At 42.1% G+C, this 20,835-nt stretch overlaps 2 protein-coding genes across 18 annotated transcripts in view; both read left to right on the plus strand.

Moving 5' to 3' along the window:
* Positions 1 to 1,998, plus strand: part of USP54 (ubiquitin specific peptidase 54) — a 95,711-nt gene extending 93,713 nt beyond the window's left edge. For all 8 annotated transcript variants that reach the window (XM_042862748.1, XM_042862750.1, XM_042862747.1 and 5 more), the window contains one exon: positions 562 to 1,998. In XM_042862748.1, coding sequence (XP_042718682.1) covers positions 562 to 1,220 — 659 coding nt within the window. In that variant the 3' untranslated portion in view covers positions 1,221 to 1,998. The remainder of the gene's footprint in view (positions 1 to 561) is intronic.
* Positions 1,999 to 10,750: 8,752 nt separating this feature from the next.
* Positions 10,751 to 20,835, plus strand: part of PPP3CB (protein phosphatase 3 catalytic subunit beta) — a 51,411-nt gene continuing 41,326 nt past the window's right edge. For 9 of the 10 annotated variants that reach the window (XR_006177406.1, XR_006177407.1, XM_042863090.1 and 6 more), the window contains exon 1: positions 10,751 to 10,849. Coding sequence is in view for 8 of the 10 variants with exons in the window: in XM_042863090.1 (XP_042719024.1) it covers positions 10,780 to 10,849 (70 nt within the window). In the remaining 2 variants the exon portion in view is untranslated. Of the gene's footprint in view, positions 10,850 to 11,393; positions 11,446 to 20,835 lie in introns of all 10 variants that reach the window. The other variant, XM_042863094.1, reaches the window with a different exon arrangement.

Below are 20,835 nucleotides of genomic sequence, written 5' to 3' on the forward strand. Positions count from 1 at the left end.
CCAAGTAGACATAAAATGATCTTTATGGAAACATTATAATTACTTTTAATATGAACTCATGTTTACATCTTTGTGAGATATTTTCTTCAGTATTTTAGCAGCAGTAAAACCCACCACATTATTGTCATGTATTAAAGTATATCTGCAAGCTACTAGTTCCAGCAAATCATGAATGTAACTGTGCTAGTAGAAATAACTAATTTCTGCATTTTTCCACTTGTGAATTACTTTTCCCATGAAAGATATCAAAACCAGTTTAATCTCCCAGCCTTGAAGTACTTTGGGCTTCTCCTTGATGACACAAGAGATGGCGATTAAAGAAATCTTTTGTCCTGCGAAGTTTGTGGTAGTAACTGAAGTAGGATAAGTAGAAAACGCAGAGAGGAAGATAAACGCTAGAAAGATTGCAATTACTTTTTGTTCAGAATTATACATCAACCATTAACTGGATGTGTTAGTGATGAAGTTTATCTTCTGTCATGCGTTGGCCAGCTGAAAGTTCTGAGAGGAAGCAACAATACACAAAAAATAACTGAGAAGCCCTTTGTTTTTTTTCCCTAGGAGATCAGAAGAACATCGTCCAGAAACTTCTGGTTGTGCCTGACAGGGGTGAAGCTTTCCAAGGTGAAGACTACCCAGGCATGGCACTGAGCTGTGGCAGTCTTCCTTGTGCACCCGGAGGCACCCTCCCCCAGGGGCAAAAACCTCTTCCTAATCCATGTTCTGGAAGTGGAGCGTCAAGTGTCTCTGGCCATTGGCTGAACATGAGCTACCCTGCCAGACAAACAGCAACATTACCAGATAAACGAATGACACTCTGGAGGAAATGTGCTGGCCAACCAGCCAAGAGTTTACAGGAAGGCTTCCTCCAACAGCCTTCACAACATAAAATGCGTGAGTCTTATGTCACCAGTTGCAGGCTGCCAGCCAGCACAGACTACAGCACTTTAAGAATACCGCATCAGCCTTCTTGGGACCTCGGTGCCCCTCAAGGTTGTCCTGTGCCCCCTTCCTCCATGAAGGCCCCAGGTCCAAGGAGAGTTGATATGCCTCCAGAAGAAGACTGGCGACAAAACAGCTATACCCCTCAGCCAGGCAGAAGGTGGATGCTGCCAGTGCATATGAAGGATGGGGCTTTTTCTTCAGCATCAGAGGCACACAGAAATATGCTGGCTCGAGCAGCAGCAGCTACTGGCACTGTGCAGAAAAATGGGTGGTAAGGCCCCATCCGCTCCATGCACCATGATAAATCACTCTGTGAACAGACTATTGCAGTTGCTATAGTGTGGATTATATGGAGACAGCAAACTCTCTCAATCAATTACCTGTGCCAGTTTTGTCTTACAATGTAGCTACGTAATATGTGGAAACTAATTGCACTGTATTTCTTTTCTGACACTACTGAACTGCTGTCTGGATGGGGAATCTTAGCTATTATAGTCTTGGCCTCTTCTAGCAAAAAACGTTGTAGGAATGTTAGGCATCAGGGGCATTGGTTTACGGGTAAGTTCAAAAGTATACGCATGTTTTGAAGGAAGACGGCCGTTAATTAAGGACATTTTTAAGGATTTTTTCATGAAATGTAGCTTTGATAAATTCTTTGCATACGAAGCCAATTACTTTGTTTTCTTCTCCTTCCTCTTCTCTTTCCTTCATAGGGAAAAAATAAACTAACCGACTTCCCAGGTTCCAGTAAATCTACATTTGACAAGCTGGAAGTTAGTAAAACAAACCCAGTTTTCTGCGTACTGAGATCTCATTTCAGAGATCACAGCTGCAGTTGCTGCTGAGGAAGTGGCAGGGAGACATTGTTCATTGGTAAACCAGAGTTTTTCCCCACTTCCTTAAGGCAAACTAACAATGCTTCAAACAGAGAAGATTGTTAATGCTGCACGCTTAATGACACCAATGTAAACACAGAATAAGTTTAACTATTTTAGTGTCAAACATACTTGCTTTTGTAAGTATTTTTCAAATAAACCTATGAAAATAGTTCTACTCACCTGTTTATGAGCTTTTTTTGCCATTTGCCTTTGCTGATGAATTGATCTGAAATTGCTTGATTTCTTACACACTGAGTAAATTGTTCTGCTTCCTTTACAAAGTTTATATAATAAGTGTGTGTTTAGAGCCAAGGACATCGCAAGGGTGTAGTTCTGTTCCTAGATTTGATGTTTTACACTACTGTAACTTTCCCTTCCTAACAGGCAGTAGTTACATGTCCTTTGTAAAGTATTTGAAACTTCCTGGTTGAGGAGGGTGGTGACATCTATTGAATCTATGCAAGATGTATGCAAATAGGATTCTTACCCTTATCCAGAGGATATATAGAAATGATTGATGTCATGAAAAATCTCATTGTAACAAGAGTTCCACTCCTGCTCCTGTATGTATAACAAGATGTGCTGCTTATAAGCTGTTAAAACCTGTGCTGTTGCATGTTAACATAAAAATGGGACTGTAGATCAGGACCTTCTATCCTGGACAGCTAGTGGAAGATGCAGACTGCCCTCTAGTGCATGGTCTTGCTAATCTGATCACACTGGTGTTCTGGGTGAGTATTACAATTTTCATTTCCACTTCATTTCATTACTTGCACCTTGGTGCTTGATAAGATTTCATCTGCTCTTGCTGTTTAGTCTGCTTGAATTTCATTCATTTCACTAAACATCATTTTTCAGTTTCTTGTTTCTGAATAATTAATTGCTATTATGTTGACTTGTTACAATTTCATGTCACTATGTAACGTTGAATCATGGTTTTTCCTTTGGGATCACATTGCACATTTCTGTGTACATAACTGACCCCACTAGCTCTAGGGGTAGGACACAAACCTTTCTTTCTGTACTCCACCATTCCAAAATTCCCTTCCTAATTTTGGCTTTTTCAGAGTGGTTTAGCCAGTTTAATAATATGAAATTTTGAACAATGCTGCTAATTTTTAATTTTTTTACTAATTGTTTAAAAATAAATCAATGGAGTATTACTATACTGAAACAATGGTTTTGATTAAGATTTGTTTCTGCACAGGTATGGACCTGTTGGTCTCTTTGGCTGCTCATAGACACATGGTAACAAACTGAATTTCCTAGCTGAGGAAGTAAAAGTTGGCTTATAGGAAGTGGCTCCAAGGCAGAACAGAAGTGGATGCTTGTGTGGTGCACATCCGATGGAAACATTCCTGTTGCATTTGCTACTCTCATTGGTACATATTATTGGTCTATATATATATATTTATTTATTGGTGTGTATATATATATATATATATATATATATATATATATTTTTTTTTGTTTCTTTTATACACCTTTAATAGGTCAAGTTACAGTAGCCCCAGTATACAGATGAGGACATAAATATTTTCTGCTTTTCTCACTATAGCTCTAAAAGAGTCAGGGTACAGAGTGAGGCTCTGGGTAGTCTTGAACTCAGTTATCTGAAACAAAAACAAAATCTGCCAAAATAAAGCACAAAGCCACTTATTCAAGAAGCAAAATGTAGTACGAAACATTTGCAACTAAAGGAAACACATATGTTTATTTTTTATTAATAATCCTAGCTACTGGGAAGAAGGAAGTATGCTTCTGTAAAATGTGCAGAGCAATCCTGAGCCTAGGCAACTCATCTTCATCATATTAGCACTGGTGTTATTCAGTTTTTCTTTTCAAAGGAAAGTGTTGGTGTTTTATGTTGTTGTTCTTTTGGTGGTTATTGTTTTGGGTTTTTTGTTTTTGTTTTTTTTTGCACTTATTGTTCTAACTGTTATGTTTCAAAATTGATTATAAATCTGTGTATACTAACTGCTTAGTATTAAATTAACTGAACTAGAGACCTGAAGTGGTCAAATTAGGACATAACTTCTGAAACATTTCCATACCAAGCAGTATGCTAATATATCAGACTAGAAATAAACCGAAGTAGATTCAAGAATACACTTAACATGGAAGGAAATGCAATCCTGAAGACCGACCCTTACTTCTGTAACTTCTGCCTGCAAGTCTTAGTGATGTTAGTAAGTCTTGCATTGTGTTTTCACTAACTGCAAACTTTCTGTCCCCTCAGTGATGTTTATTTCTATTTGTACCCTAGAAAGTACATTGTGTTAGGTCAATGGCTCATTAAAAATCACTGCCCATAAGACAGGAGGAAGCTTCCACTAGCAGCTATTTTGGAACAGTATTTCTTCTTAAAGCTTGTAAGCTGTGATGCATCATAACCATGGTTTTCTTCCTAAATACCTCTGTTACTGGCTGCAGAGTAGTTTAGGGGATAGAATTGCAGTGGAGGGGAAAAAAAATCTTAAATCTGCATCTTAAATAATTCTAGTTTTCCTGAAAGTAAAACATTCACTGCATTTGTACAATCTCTCAAGGTGTTGTAATGTATTTAGACCTGGCTATGTAGGGGGAAAAGAGGAGCAATAATAAGGATTTGGTGTTCTAGTAGTAGCAAAACATATGTAAATATAATCTTTCTGTGTATGAAAAAGGAACTACCTAGCAAAGTTATTTCTCTTGAAGGCAACCATGTTTGTGCATGCTGTTTATGGAAAACATACTCTGACTTGCTGAGAAGCTGATTTGGTCCAGTGGAGCATGTGCTAGAGAGTCCAGCACCAGTCAGACACAAAATGAACTTTGCTTCAGAGAAGTGTAAGGTAAGTGCCTAGTTCTTCATGAACAAAGGTTGCAACACCCACATTAAGGTGTGTGGACTTGGAGAAGCCAAGAGGAAAGGAGAGGAAGGAAACTTTTTCTGACGTTTTCTGTGTTTCCTAACATTGCTGACAGTGATGGTTGGGGTAGGAGGTAAAAAGTACAGAAAGCATTCCCAGTAACTGGACCATCTTGCATTTAATGTCATTTCATCTATTTGCATGTTTTGGCAGTTTGAACTAACTCCACCTTTGTCATGAATTAATAAGTCGCCTTAATTATGCACTGAGTGCATAGTTCAGTGAAGAGAAGGCAGATCTGTGAATCACTTTGCGGGAGAGAGAGAAGAGGAAAAAGAAAGCGAAAGAAAAGAGAATTTAAGTGGGTTGGAACTGAAGGAAATAGATGAGTGAAAAAGATCAGTAACAAAAACATATATATGTTGCATCTCTCCCTTGGGGGTTTCCATCTTTCTGGAGAATGCTTGGCAATGGGTCTATCTGAATTTTCTCTCTGTGTATAATTCCTAGGCAGAAAGGATCCTCAGAACCAGGGTACTGCTTTTGCTTTTGGAAAGGGAAGATTGATGTAGAGGGTGGTCAGTGATTTTTATAGGACTAATAATGCTTATGCCACTGTAAATTAAACTATGCAGAAACATTATACATACAAAATAATATGTAAATAGGCATAGGGTAAATGGTGTAACGGCCAGGTTGATGTTTATACCAGCCGAGGCAAAGTTTAAAAATGCACTTACATTTTTACAGATCCCTCACTTGCATTAGGTATATTTTGGAGTCTCTTAACACTGTGCCATTTCCTGCTTAGCACTGTGAGTGGTAAAAAGCAAAAGTAAGATTTCTACACATCTGTTTGCTGCCACTAGCATTTTAGCACTGCAAATCACTGTTCAGAACGTTTTCAAGCCTAGTTACATGGATCTGTAATGCACCTTTTACACTACTTCCACAGTTATTATCACTGGTGGAGTCGCTTTAAAGTTTTGTGCAATATTGGGAAACTGCACTGACTTAAAAATAAAAAAAAAAAAGAGCAAAAAACCAGAGTTAACAGATGATTGCTAGTACAAATTGCAAGCTACTCAACTACCACAGTTTTAGCCTGTTGCACTTGCTTCCTGCATATTTCCTTCACTCTCTGGTTACCTCAGTGCACTGGCTACAGAAGTACAGACTTGTGTTTTGAAAGCTGGTCAAGGCCTCTGACTTTTTTGCATACTGTCACAATCACAAAAAACAGGCTAAGGCATTCTGGCCTGCGGCACTTAGCCTAACCCTAAAATTTTAGGTGATATTTTTCTAACCTAAACCTAACACTACATCTCTAATTTACATCTCACACCTCTGCAGCGGTAGTACCTCAAACTCTTGCATTGGTTTCTGAAAACATTGTTCGCTTGCTCTGTATAAAGCATTCCTTCCCCTTCTTTTATCTAGTTCAAACTTTTCCTTCCTTAGCCTTAAGCTATTGCTCCTTCTTCCATCTGAGACTAAGCAATTCCCTCTTTTCATTTATCTTACAGTCTTGATGATAATAATAGACTATGAGCCAGTCACCTCTATTCACTCTAAAAATTGAGTTCATTCTGCTTTTTCCTGCCCTCCTTTGTATTCTCTAGTTTTCTTAAAGCCTCCACAAGCAGGAGACCTAGCTAACAAAGTATTCTAGGTAAGCAGGCCTACCTAAAGGACATTATTTAAAAATAAAAACACCCCATCACTCTAAAACAACTATGATGTAAAAATACAAATTTTTACTTTGAGTTATGTTGACCCATGAACAAGATGCCTGATAGGGAAGAGAAATCCCATGCAATCAGTTGTTACTGAAGCGGAAACTTAGTGAGATAAAATGATTCCCAGATTTGATCTGTTACTAAAATGCAGCTTGTTTCCTACCTCAGTAATTCATGAACAGCCATGAAGCCTTGTGGCCTTTTTTCTTGTGTGTTCCTGGCAACCACACGGCTGGTCAGAAAGTTTTCCTTGAGCATGCTGACTTACTGTAATGTCAAGGAGAGGTTGAAGGAATAATTTGGTCTCCTCCCAAATCACTGATTTGTCTGACATTTGGCAACTGCAGTGCTGTGGTGATAACAATTTCATGATGCTGGAGAAAATGGCGTAAGTGTATGCTTTCCATCTTTCTGAATTACGCTGCATGGTATGAATAATACAGTTTGCCATAAAAACTTGTCTTTGGACAACAAGGAAGTCTTGTGTAGATCTAAGAGAAAGTTTTCAAGTACTTGTATTGAATACTTACACAGTACAGCAATAGGTCAAAATGCATTTACGTTAAAATGTGGCTTCTGAGTCACTCTCACAGTTTATACGAACCGCAATACCATTTCTGGCAATTCAGAAAGGACCATTTCAAGCAGTCACTGCTGAGAGTCAATGAAATGGAACAAGCTCTTCAAAGTTTTGCCTTCCTTATGTTATTCTTCCCTTCTCAGACCTGGTTTATCTCTGCAAGATTTGCTCTATGCATCCTTTCTCTTGGGGTCTGGAATATATCTCTCTCTCTCCTGTGATTCAGTTTCTTTCTTAGAGTTTTCAAAAAGTCCTCGTTGGGTAATTAGATGATTCTGGGACAATGCATTGTGCCAGTTTTCGAGATATGTCGCTATTAGAATCATAAGGGACTGTTCTGACCTCGTGCATGAGACGAATACTGAATTTCACACACTTTTATATCTAGCTTCTGCCTGGACTTTTTGTCTGAGGTGACTATTTACTTAAATACATATTCTATTATATCTTGTACTATTTAGGTGAGGTGTCAGAAAAATCTGTTTTAACATAACACCTATTTATTTAAACATCTTTTGCATGCAGCTCAAATGTGTATTGCTTTCAGATGGAACAAGAGGAAGGCAAACATATCTGTATCCCAAATGACTCTACTCTCTATGGTACAGATTAAGATGGAGTGGCTTGATTATTCCCTGCGCCTATTGCTGGCTTTTTTTCTTCACTATGAGAGCAGCTGTTCAAAAATTATTCTAGTGTGAGCTAGAGGAAGATCGGTATACAAATCAACTGCAGTCTTTTTTTTTTTTAAAGTGGGTGTTAAAATGTGTGGAATGAGTTGGCCACTTGGTGGCAAAGCTGAATGGCAAATAAGATGCAGTTCTGCTTTTTCAGTAATGCTTTTATTTGAGTGGCATTTATGGGAGATTTGAGGTAAACTGTCAGCTTTATGAAGGCATGCTGACTTCTGCCTTCAGGGCTGTACTTCAGTAATACCACTGACTTCCAACAGTCATTATGCTACTTGTGGTGCTAGTACAAATTGTTTGGTTTGTTGAAGACGAGGTAGTGAATCAAACAGCTTTGCTTTCACTATGAAGTTATATTTGGTAAGCTGGGGCAATGTGAGTGAATGTCCCTTCTAGAAAGAAGAAAGGGTGCCTGGCTATCACTGGAAGTATTTCAGCATGGTAACCACTAGGTATGCTGTCTGGAAGCTGATGTCATTTCCTCTCATCATAGCATCAGAACAAAATTATAGATTGCTCTGAAAGTAATGCCTCTTATTTATTTCTATGAATCGACAACAGCTACAAAGGGCACAATAATACTATTTCATAGAGCAAGTTCTCAGCTACAAAATACTATTTTTCAGCCTAGTCACAACCATTAGTTATGTATTTTCACCAACCATGAACAAGAACAGCATGCCATTCTCATAAAATGGTGCAGATACCAGTGGATTGGTCAGATTGGTGCAGATTGTCATTGCTGCTGCTGAAATGCATCATCTCACTGTGCTCATACCCACTGTTTGGTCTCCACTGATGTTCAGAAAGTATCAGTGACTGTCAGTGGGTGCCATTTCTTCCACATGGAAGAACTCTCATGTCTGGTGTCTGACATAGAAGTGCATATGAAGCACTTTGTCAGATTGCCCCTCTGCTGCATGGCAACAAAATGTAATATACTGGTGGGAAGGTTCAACCTCTGCTGCCAATATCACCAACATCTGCCTCCGACATCATAAAATAAAGGGCATTATTTTCTGAGCAGCCTTCGTAGTATGCTTTTTCCTCACTCAGGGTTTTGTGTCAGCCCATCACTTCACATCCCTAGGGATGTGAAGGTACATTAGTTGTGGGCTCAAGAGAGAAGGAAGCAACTGAAAGAGCATCTTTTCTGCAGTTCTGCCTCAGGTGAGGTGATAAAGTGACCTGGCTATACCATGGCTATACCACGTGTTTTGCAGTATATGGGGCAACTGAATTTTTCTCTGTTGTTTTACACTGTCAAACATCAAAACTGCACTTATGGCTGAGCTTCACTTTATTATATAAGACTGAATTCATTATTCTATCCTTGTTCGAGAGAGTGCACTTCATGCTAATTCTAAGGCATTGGGAGCAATGTGTACTTACTGCCCTCCCTACCCCATAGTCTCCCTGTTCTGAACTGATAGATATGGATGATGTTGAAGCAAATGAGCTTTTTTCCAGCTAAGAACTAGACCCTTTAAATTGGTTGTACAATGACAGACATTTGCAGAACACGTGGTATGAAGTAGTAATTCCTACTACGGGGGAGCTTAGCAGTAAATCCAGAGTAGTGATCCCGGATTTCTTTGTGGTACGTACTCTAATGTATCCCAGCTCTCTGTGTTCATGCACACATTTAACTCATGGACAGTGAATTAATAGAATTGTATTTACTAAATCTGTTTTGAAGTCTTAGGTAGTTCATTAATAAATAACCCAAATGGCTATAATTCTGATTCCCTTAAGTTTAGCAGTAGCTTCTGATGAATGTTTTTAAAGTGATATTTCATTCAAAATTTCTAACCTGGACTGTTTTGGTCATGTAATAAACTTAAAAATGTCAAACCAAGCTCTTGGGTAAGCTATTATTTTTTTTTATACATTTTTGGTGGTCAAGTAGCTTTTCGTGCTCAAACTGGGTACTGAATCCCTCTTGGCTCTTGGTCTTCTCCTTCTGACCTGGGTAGGGCAAGAGCAATGCTTTGCTGTGAACTTTGGCTTTCGAACAGTGTTTCCATGATTTCTGATTGACTGTGGGGAGTAGCACAGCTCAGTACAGCTCTTACACATTTCTCACTTATTAGCCATAATGCAAAGCAGCAGCTGTATAGATGTGTGGTGCGTTTGTGTAGGTATCGTTTTATGTACATGCATAGATGTCTGCTAGAGAGGGCTGGGTTCGTTGGCAGATAGAATAGTCAGAGGGTGTTTCATTCAGAGGGCACTTGGTTGGGTTGGTTGCTCGTTGTTCTCTCGTTTTTAGCCTCGGGGAGCTCTTGCAATCTGCACAGCTCTGTACTGGTAGAACTGAGGAGAGAGGCTGAAATCAAGAGGAAAGCAACAAATACTGTTTTTGTTGTTGTTAGGGAGGGATGGGGGGAATTCTTGATTTGTTTTCTAAATCGGCGATTTATTATGGAATAGCGGCAGAGCGTGAGCTGCCTTACGCGCACACGGCTACGGCCCCGGGGCGCTGCGGGCACAGGTGCGGGGCGGAAGCTGCCTCAGCCCGCAGGCCCGCCGCCGCCCGCCGCCTCACAAAATGGCTCCTCCGGCGCGGGGGCGGCCCCGCGGAGCTCTCCATGGTGGCCGGCGGCTCCGCGCCGTTCCGCCGCCCCTCGGCTGGAGCCCGGCGCCCGCCCAGCCCGGGGGGCGGGGAAGCGGCGGGGCGCTCCGGCTCCCCCGCCGTCGCCTCCTCCCCGGGCCGGGGCAGCCCGCGACGCCGGGCCGCAGCCCCCGCCCCTTCCTCTCCGCGCCGCCCCGCGGGGAGCGGAGTTTCGCCACGCTCCCTTACGGCCGCGCCGCCGGCTCGGCGGAGGCAGGAGTTTCGCCACGCTCCCGCAGTCCCCTCGTGGGGCGGCGGCGCGGTGCATGCCGGGCCCGAGGCGGACCGTCCCTTCGCTGCGCGAGGAGCTGGGAGCCGCGCCTGCCGCCATGTTCCGCCGGGCTGCTGCCGCCCGGGGCCTCTAGCCGCCCGCGCCTCGCCCGCCGCCCCGCGCCCCTCTCCCGCCAGCCCGCGGGCGGAGGAGGCGGACGAAGGCGCCGCCGCGCCCAGCAGCCGCCGCCGGAGCCCGGCGGCGCTCAGCGATGTCCTCCAAGGAGGGGAGCAAGGTGCTGCTGCTGCCGCCCCACGCCACCAGCGAGCGCGCCGTCAAGGGTGAGCGAGCCGCGGCCCCGCGCCGCCCGGGGGGGAGAGGGGAGCCGGCCCGGCGGATCGCGGGAGCGGCCGGCCGGACCTTCGGCGGGAGGCCGCGGTGGGCGCAGGGACGGGTGGCCCTGGGCGGGGACCGCGCCGGCAGGTGGGGAACGGGGGCGCGGGGCGAGGAAAAGCGGGGCCGGCTTCGTTCCTCGGGGAGACGCTGCGCTGGGCGCCGCCGGGGGAAGGCGCCGCTCGGCTCGGGCGGCCGCTGCGGGGCCGGCCCTGCGTGGGGCTGAGCCGGGCGGGCGGCCTTATGTAGCCCGAGGCCTGTGCCGCGGCCCCGCGTGCGGCCCGGCCCCGCGTGCGGCCCGGCCGCGCCTGGCACCGGCCCGCGGGGGCTGCTCGCCCGGGGCGTCGGGCCCTTCGAACTCTGCGGGATTCTCTGCCGTCTGCGCATTGATGCCGGGTCGTGATGCCGGGAAAGAAGAGCCGCAGCCTCTGCGATTGGCGGTCGGTTCTGATGGACGGACTCACCTTGATCTGTTTTTTTCCTGGGTGTCAGGGTTTTACTGGAAGCCTCTACAAGCCAAACGTTATGCTGCTGGGAGGAAAAGGTAAAACGTTGCCGTGCAAATAGCTCTGTGTGACACTGAGGCTGTCTGGCGACCACAGTGCTGTGAAAAGCAGCTCACTGACCATGTCATCTTAGTATTTCAAGGAGAATAACCCTTTGCAACTGTAGCACTGTACTTGTTAGATTTAGCCTTTCTGTTTGGATGATGCTATCAGCAATGAGCATTTCAGCTCTTTGCTTGGATGACAGGTAGCACCCAGAGGTCTGACATAGTGCTGCATTTGGCTGTGGCACTGTGAGCGTGGCTTTGTGGCAGCAGACTGGGGCAGCTGGAAATCTGTGGCTGTGTACAAAGCAGTCTGGTTGCAAGGCTGACATTCCTAAGAGCACACAATCCAACTGATTTCAGAGGAGAGATCCTGATCATTTAGCTGAGCAGTTTGTCTTGGGAAATGAAGAGAATGCTTTTCTCTTCAGCAGGTGCTAATTAAACTCTTGGAAGCCTGTAACGTTTTGGAAATTTGCACATTTCCCAATTTGCTGGAAACCTTTGCTCATAGTGAGTTGCTACCCATTGGGGGTTGCTTAACCTGTTGATTTGTCTGAACGCATTGTGAAAGTAGAAAATGATAGAACTGGTAAATTAGGGACTTGTGTTAATTAGGGCTGTTGGTGCTAAACTTATAGTGGTGTTTAGGCTTGCTGAGGTCTTATACCTCTACTGCAGTCTGTTGTAACAAATATAATTTCTTCAGGTGATGTGGAAGAGCCTGCTGATTTCCAAAGACTCTGTAACTCTGCTCTGTTAGGTGATGCCTGTGAATCTGGTTGCTAGAAGGGGTAGTTAGGGCTTGCTTCATTCTAGCAGGATCACAGCCTGAGGCTACGGTGTTTCTCTGAACCTGGCTGTGTGGGATAGAGGTGTGTTAAAGGTAAGTAGGCCTTGGTACCTTCATCTGGAAGAATCACAGCCAGTTTAGCGTTTATACAGTGGCATTTTTCTCTTCTTTCTGCCAGCCTGCCTGCTCTATACCTGCTGTGCTGAACTGTGGGGTTCTGGAGGGAGCCGGGCAGCTGTGCTGAGCTGTGTTCTTAGCATGAAGGGCAGATGGCTCCACCACCCCCTGCCCCAGTGAGGTGCTTGTGCAGCTTGAAATATTTCAACAGCAACCCCAGTGTAGCAGGATTGCAGGTTGTGTCAGGGCATAGTGGGTGCATCTGTGCAACAGAAATACATTCGTTGAAAGCATGCTAAAATGTGACATCTCTGTTCACAAATAGACGTGCTACCTCTCACATACAGGGAGCGCTCCTCATATTCTTACCTATGACACAATGAACAAATTACAGGGATGGTGATGCTAGTTGAAAATAGGTGGGCCCTCTGCTTTTGTCAAGATAGCACTGTGTGCCAGGGGACAGAAAATATTGATTTATTCTGATGAAAATGCATGGACCGGGTGTGCTTGTGAAACTGTTGAATGGTTAAATAATGTCCTGTACTTTCTAGTTCTTGAATGCTGAAGAATCATTGTAGAATTGAGAGCTTTTCAACAAAGTATCAAGTCTGTCACTGATAGGTATTAATGAATTTATTTACTGGGATACGTTTCTAGGAATCTGCTTAAAGCAATCATTTTTCACCAAAATTCAAAAGCACTATTGGTTGGAAAACCTTATAAGGGGTTCTTGGATGCTGTCAGCTCCATTCCCAGAAGAAATCTGTTTGAGGCATCCAGGTTTTCTGCCTCTCATTGCTGAGGCATTTCTTTTATAACATCTCAGTTCCCTGAGAACAGCCACAGAACTTGGAAGAAAAATGCAGTGCTGTTACCTGGTGTCTCTGTGCAGTAGAGCATTGGGCTGTATTTTTCTCATGCTCTCCGTCTTCTCCATCTTCTCCATCTTCTGAGGGAGAAAGATGAATTCAGGACTTAATGTTTGCTGGTATTTGTATTGCTTTATCTGTTGCTCTTATTTCAGCTTTTTCTTTCTCTGTTGGTGGAAAAGGGGAAAAGTAACAGAGACTATCAAAAATAAGATGCTATGGGAAATTAAATTATTTGTTATTAATACATGTTGGCAGAAGTGGGCAAGAGATACTCAAGAAAAAAACATTAGTTACTAATGGTATGATAATGTAATAATCAAATTATTAGTTTAATTACATACAAATAATTTACTGATTAATAAAGCTAGGGTAATAATTAGGATATGGCCTCCTTTATATTTTGACCTGTATATTTGTCTACTAGTCAGAGATGCCCATGTCTAAAAAATACCTGACGTGTTATCAGGTAGAATGTTCATATTGGACATATACATAACACAGTCGTGGCTTCAGATGCGCCGTGTGCCGTCTGGCTGCATTGGCCTTGCATTCCTTCCAAATAAGAATTATGAATCGGTGTCTGCATGTATTACAGTATATTAAAAGCTCAAATTTTTTTTTTTTTTTTTTTTTTTTTCACTTCTTAGTTAAGTTGTATCTAAGTAATTTGTACTTGCACCTTCTCCTTAGCAGCAGGGTTGAAATGCATAGATTCACTGGTGGCAGGTGAGAGGACGAGGGAAAATGGCCTCAAGTTGTGCCAAGGTATGCTTAGGTTGGATATCAGGAAACACTTCTTTAAGAAAGGGTTGTTAAGCACTGGAATAGGCTCCCCAGGGAGGTGGTTGAGTCACCATCCCTGGATGCGTTTAAAAACCATTGGGATGTGGTGCTCAGGGCCGTGGTTTAGCAGAGGGTTGTCAGAGTTAGGGTAGTATGGTTAGGTTGTGGTTGGACCTGATGATCTTTAAGATCTTTTCCAACCTCAGTGATTGTATGATTCTGTTTGTGGCGTTCGGTTTCCCCAGGCCATCGGATGGCCGGGCTTCTGCTGCTGCATATGACAGAGATGAGAAAAGGTACCTGTCTGCTTGATTTGATGCTTTCTGAGATGCCCTCTTTGTCTCTGAAGAACACTTAGTGTGTTGTGCTGTCTTGTGGAAGATAGCATTCGAACTGCTGTTTGTTTTTAATGATTCTGTCTGGTTCTTCTGATTTTACTTTATTTTTGCAATGAGTGACTGCCTTTGGTCAACATCTGTGAAGATGATGTCTGCTTTCCTGGTGATGGGAGACTTCAGGATACCTTTATTTTGAATAAAAGCTATGATGAAGTGTGATAGGTAGATGGTCATTTTTAGCTATTAAATGATGTTTATTGAAGCAACTCAACCACTCCACAAATCCCAACGAGAAGTAGCTCATGGTTTAGCCTAGAGCGGGATCCTAACTTAAGATACTAATAGCTATTTTTTGGCAGTGATGTCCGTGTGTGAGAAAAAGAATTGTAACATTTGACTTCAAAATAGGGAGTCTGATGTAAATTAAAAAGGAACAAAACACACAGATGAAAGGATAGGTGTATACAGGCAGCTTGACAACTGTTTTGAAAATACAGTTAGACCCTTAGAATGCCTTTACGCTGCTGCCTAGCCTGATTCAAAACTGATTGAGGAGAGGAGGAGGCTATTAAAGAGAATATTAAAACTTTGGGGGGAAAAAAATCATAGTTATGATGTGGGAGAGAAAGTGGAATGGAACAGAATTCTGATGAGTTAATGTTTGAAAAGGCGTATGTGTTCTTTCTCATTTTTCGAGGGAGTAATGAGAATGCATGAACTGTAAACAACAAGAACGAGCAGCAAACAAAGAAACCCACGTCTGCCTTAGTTTCACCCTTAGTAGGGTGAGGCTTGGGATGATAAGGCCAGAGCAGAAATCTGGCAACTACTTTCATCCATGTTTGTGATGGAAGAGCCAAAGAACTCTTTCCCAGGTGTCAATTTTTTATTTTTTTTTTCTGAATGGGACTGAAGAAGTCTCACAGAAATGTAAATGGTTTCAGAACATACCAACAGTATGAATTTTAAAGAGTGTATATCCTGGGACCAGAAGATGTTTTTCTAGTGGTATTCTTTTTCTAATGGAATTTTTTTTTTCTTTGGGGTTTTCAGGTGCAAAATTGCTGATCTATTTTCTGTAGCCTGTGGCATAACTCATCTTCTAAGTCTGAGAAGTGGAGCACAGCAGCGTTTTTACCAAGCTCCAGATTGAACTGAAGAGCTGTAGATCAGTGAGTTTAATTTAAGCAGACTCATAGCACTTGTGAAAGAGTAGACTGACTCAGTCCTTGGAGAAATATGGTATTAAATAGGAATCAGTCCAGTTTTCATAGAAGGAAATCCAGAGGAATTTTTAGCATTTATTTGGAGGAGCCAGTAATGTGATTGATCGAGGCAACGCCATTGATCACGTTCCCTCATCAGAATCTTTAAAGTAAACAAAGGAGGAAATGTCCTCTTTCAGATCAAAATTAGTTAGGAAAGAAAATACATTGATGGGTAATAAACTTCTATACTTGAAGGAGATTAACATCTGTCTGTATATCACAGAATCACAGGGTTGGAAGGGACCTCAAGGATCACGAATCTCCAACCCCCTGCCACATGCAGGGCCACCAACCTCCATGTTTAATGCTAAACCAGGCTGCCCAGGGCCCCATCCAACCTGGCCTTGAACACCTCCAAGGACGGGGCATCCACAACCTCTCTGGGCAGCCTGTTCCAGAACCTCACTACTCTCTGGGTAAAGAATTTCCCCCTGATATATTTAATATATATATTCTTAAATTATTTAGAAAGCAGAATGAATAGCAAAGTAATAGTGCTCACTTATGGTAGTGAACTTCCAGAGCTGTTTCAGAAGGCCTCCGTTAGACTGAGCGGGTGGTTTGCCAAGCTGCAGGAGACACAGCTGTGACAAAGGCTGAGTAGTAGAGACTACAGGGGAGGAACATCCTTTGCTGTGGTGAGCTCTGGAAATAAACATTAGGTCTGTATGGGTGGTATCTGAAAATACTAATTTGGTGACAGTTGAACAGACTGATGGGAATTTAGGGATCGTTAGAAGATCAGTTTAGGACAAAGAGAAAGAGAGAGCAGCAGCATCCATTTCCTATGTCTTGTGTTAAATGTTCAACTGGAATGGCAGCATGTAATTTTTGGTCCCCCATCCTGGTTTTCTTCTTTATGTAGAGATACGTTCAGCAGCACAGAGTGATTTTGTGTGAGGTAGAATGGAAAATTATGAATCTGTAACTTGGAGAAGGGGTATATGAGCAAGGGGGATTGTTGGGTGCTGCTTACATCAGTTCTCACTAGAAAAGATTAGCAGGAAATAACTGCATTTTCTGTTTTCCAGTGAAAAGGAGAACAGCAGTACTGAACAACATTTTCCTGAAATGAGTATGAGGGAAGGTGGAATACTTTTTCACATAATTTATGATTTAAATTGTGGAATTCATAGCAATTACATGCAGTAATGAAACTTACTTTGCTAGAGGAAATCCTTAAGCCACCCTGTTTGGAACATGAAGCGCAGTGAGGGAAAGTCCTGTGTATCGGGAGAAGAAGCATGTTTAAACATTAAATAATCTCCTATTGTAATGCAGTGTGGTCATTTTTAAAGGTGGTCCTCTAGTGGTTTTCAGACAAGTAATACTTTTTTCTGAGAAAAATTTTCAAAAGCGTTCACCAAATTAATAGAAAAAAAGCTCAGCATAGAAGGTGAATGCAGCATGGCATGTTAGGCATAACTGTGGTTTCATCTGAGATTCATAATTTTATGGAGTTTTTAAGACTGCAAGAGATGAAAGAAATAATGCCTGCAGTCCTTTCGCAAAGCTTCGAGGTCGACAGGGTCATCTGTCTTAGCTTTAAGAACACTTGACACTGTAGCAAGAGACATGCCTGTAAAGAAACTTGAATAAAGGGATAATTTTTGTGGCATTTCAGAGTAATGCTATAATCCACAAGGAACTGACTTCACAGAATATGTACTGTATTGTGTGGGATGAGTGGGATAACTTGTATCTTTTGACAGCTATTGATACTAGCTTTCTGATTCAAAAAGATGCTGTCATGTGTTAGTGTTTGAGTAATGCTGTCAAGGTTGCAGGTCTGTAGCCCCACCATCTGTGATGTCTTCGTGCTATTTCTTCATCGCGTGATGTCCTACCAAGTGAAAGAGGACAATTGGATGTATTTTGTCCTTATAGCAGTAGTCGTGGATGTTCTTCTTGGTTCATACAGATATTAGTATATAGAGGTGGAAACTCCAGGGACAGACCAGAAGATAAACTAGAAATTGGGGTTTGTTGTTTTTCTGAATGCTGGTTCATAGTTAGCGATGCATTCATAGAACCTAAGCCCCCAGAAGCCCACAGAACACAGCCGAACAACAAACACAGACAACAATGCTGGCGAAGTGAATAATGCTGGCTTTTCTTCACAGAGCGCCATAGTTGTATTCACTTATGAGTTGTATGCCTTTATGAGCCAGCAGTGAGTGTGCACTTGCAGCTCAGAAGGCCAGCAGTATCTGGGCTGCTTCAAAGGAGAGTTGACCAGCAGGGCGAGGGAAATGACTGTTCCCCTCTGTTGTGCCCTGATGGGGCCCCGCCTGGAGTGCTGCATCTGAGCCTGTAGCCCCCAGCACATGAAGGACGTGGAGCTGTTCCAGTGTGTACAGAGGAAAGCCATGAAAATGATCAGAAGGTTGGAGCTCCTCTTAAGCGAAGAGACGCGTGGCAAGGGCTTGAAACTACGTGGTCTTCAGGGTCCCATCCAGCTGAAACCATTCTGACATTTTACCAGTTTGTGGGAGACGCAACGTATGTTTCACGTGTATCCACCACCAGTGCATCATATTATTCCCTCGTATTAAACTGGGAGATGTGACACAAACCCAATGTCTGTGTTTAGTAACCTTGGCAATGTGAACTGAGGCTTTATCTGTGAAACCAAAAACACCTTTAAAATGGAAACTGGGGAGTTGGGTGTGCTTATAAAGCCAAAGCCCAGTTTATAGAACGTGACGTGGAGTCCTCAGTATAGAGGAAAAAGGGCTCATTTTTCTTTCAAAGTCAGACACAAAAAAAAGAATTATTTAAGTTTGGAGGTTTTAGGAGCAGTTCCATAGTTGCTTGTGAGAGTACGTTGTTGAGCCCTTATACTTTTTCCTACCATTTGTCTAGGAGCTTTGATCTCATCTTGTTTCATTAACTTTCTCCAACAGGGTGCCTCTGATACAAGCCAGGTTTAACCACAGTTAGTAAAATGGGCATATATACCAGTGTGGTTTAAATTTACAGCATCTACATGTTAGACTTTATTAGCAGCTACTGTTGTAGTCAGTTACTAGGCAATGTGAGATCTGCTTTGGGTCTGGAAGTAGCATGTTTGTGTTAGTTGCCATACTGCACCTCTCTGCAGGGATTATTGCATTGAGTGAAGTGCCACACTAATGTAGTTTTTCTGCTTCTGAACCTCTTCACAGCGTGCTGCAAATTTATCCATTTGGATTGATGACGAGTTTTGGATCTCTATAGCACGCTTTTTTGTAACGTGTAAATGAATGAATCCAGAGATTTGTAAAAGTCCATCTATGGAATTAGGTTTAGAAGCGGGATGGGTTTTTTGTTTGATTTTTTTTTTTTTCATTTGTGATCTCTATTTTAAGTAGCACTACGATATAAAGCTCCATTTTCTTTTCTTCTCTGCAAATGAACGCTAATAGGAATAGAAAACATCATCGCCTTTTGCTGACAAAACCAAGTTACTCCTTGTTTCTTTCCCTGGCTTTAATGTTTAAAGCTTTGAATCAGTGCTCCTAAAACTGTACCACCCGTACATATTTTAAAAGTGAAATTGATTACATTTTACCAGTAAGCAACAGTTTGAGTTTAGAAAATCCTGTATGTTGTTGTAAGTCATGGTGTGTTATCTCTGTTAGTAACATCTCTACTTTTACCGATGGGATGTAGCCTGTTATTTTGTAGCACAGTGTGTACTGCTTTAGCAATTCATCTCAGTGCTTATCTGTTGCTTAGCTTTGCAGGGAGTGGAAGGGAATCCTTTAATGACCAACACCATGTTATTTCCTTAGGGTAATTACTGTTAATTACCGTTCCGCTGCAGTCCCAAGAGCACAGGTTCTGCACAAAGACTTTGAAACACACAGATTGTATTTCTGTCTTGGAACACATCATGCTGCAATTCTTTTTCCTTAGGCTATGACATTCCATTACTACTTCATCAAAGGTTTAATTAAACCCATTAGTTTGCAGAAATGGTCTGCATGGTTCAAAAATGGTCATCCTTAACCTACTAAAATGTTATTTTAGTATTTTTTTCAAAGGTATAAGCTCTAATATAGTGTTAACTGTTGAGACAAAAGGTCTGAAGTGGAAAGAATCAATTTTTATAAGAAGTATTGCTGATTTATTCCAGGTGAGTGATGCAGATTAAGTCACTAGCTGTGTTTTATTCTTCCTTTTCTGAAGATTATTCTAAAAGATATTCTTCTTGGGCAGTACATATATTGTTAAAAAAAAAAAGATTTGTGTTAAACTCCAGGGAAATAATTTTAAGGCTTCTGATACTAACATTCATGATTTTGGGATATTAAAGGCAAGCCTTGGATATTCAGTTTTTCATTTAAGTATAATTTCTGTACAGATATTGATTAAAATAATTTAGTGCAATTCTTCCCAGACATTGGACAGAAGGTCAGATGGAAGAGGTCTTTATATTCTCACAGAAAATGCAGCTTTCTAGATGAACTCAATAGTTGGTTGAAATAGAGGTTTTTTTTTTTTAAGAATCTAATCTAAAAAATATTACCTGGAACTTTGTTAAGAAAGCAAAATTCTCCCTGCCACATGCTTAGAACCCTTGAAGTATTTCCAAATGTCACAAAGAAGAGGTCAGCACCATCTTTCTGAATTGTGAGGCCATTGGCTGTCACAGTGCATCAGTAATGATTTGTGCGAGAGTGAAACTGGGTACCTCAACATCCAGTTCTCTGCCATGTCCTGCATCTATTCAAAAAATCTCCAGAAAGCAAAAAGGTTTGTCTTTCACCAAAGTAGGTCATTTTCCAGGAGTAATTCTAGAGCTAATGAAGCACAGTTTCTACAAAACTGCGTCTCGGTGTTGATTGACTGTGGTTCTGTGAAGGCATGATTTTCATGCTTTTGCAACAGTTAGTGTAGGAGAAATCTACCAGGTGAGTTGTCTGATATCGCATAGAAGGATGAGCTCAACTTGTCAGTGCTGAAGGCATTCATGGTCCCTTCTCCTCAAAGGAACCACCTGCTTTTGTAAGCTTACATGAACTTGATACCTGCAAACAGACGTGTCTTCCCTGTTTAGTAACTGACTTTCTCACCTACCAGCTCACTTTGTGTGCATTCGTTCGTGGATATTCACAGCGTGTATGTTCGTGTAGCTGCACCAACTGCATTTGACATGGACCTAGATTCAGAAGCATAAGTTCTTCATCGAGCTTAGCATCTGTGCCTTGTGACCTTCATCAAGT

The sequence above is a fragment of the Lagopus leucura genome, unplaced genomic scaffold, assembly GCF_019238085.1.
Source record: "Lagopus leucura isolate 7727_CA_CO unplaced genomic scaffold, USGS_WTPT01 Super-Scaffold_739, whole genome shotgun sequence".
Lineage (NCBI taxonomy): Eukaryota > Metazoa > Chordata > Aves > Galliformes > Phasianidae > Lagopus > Lagopus leucura.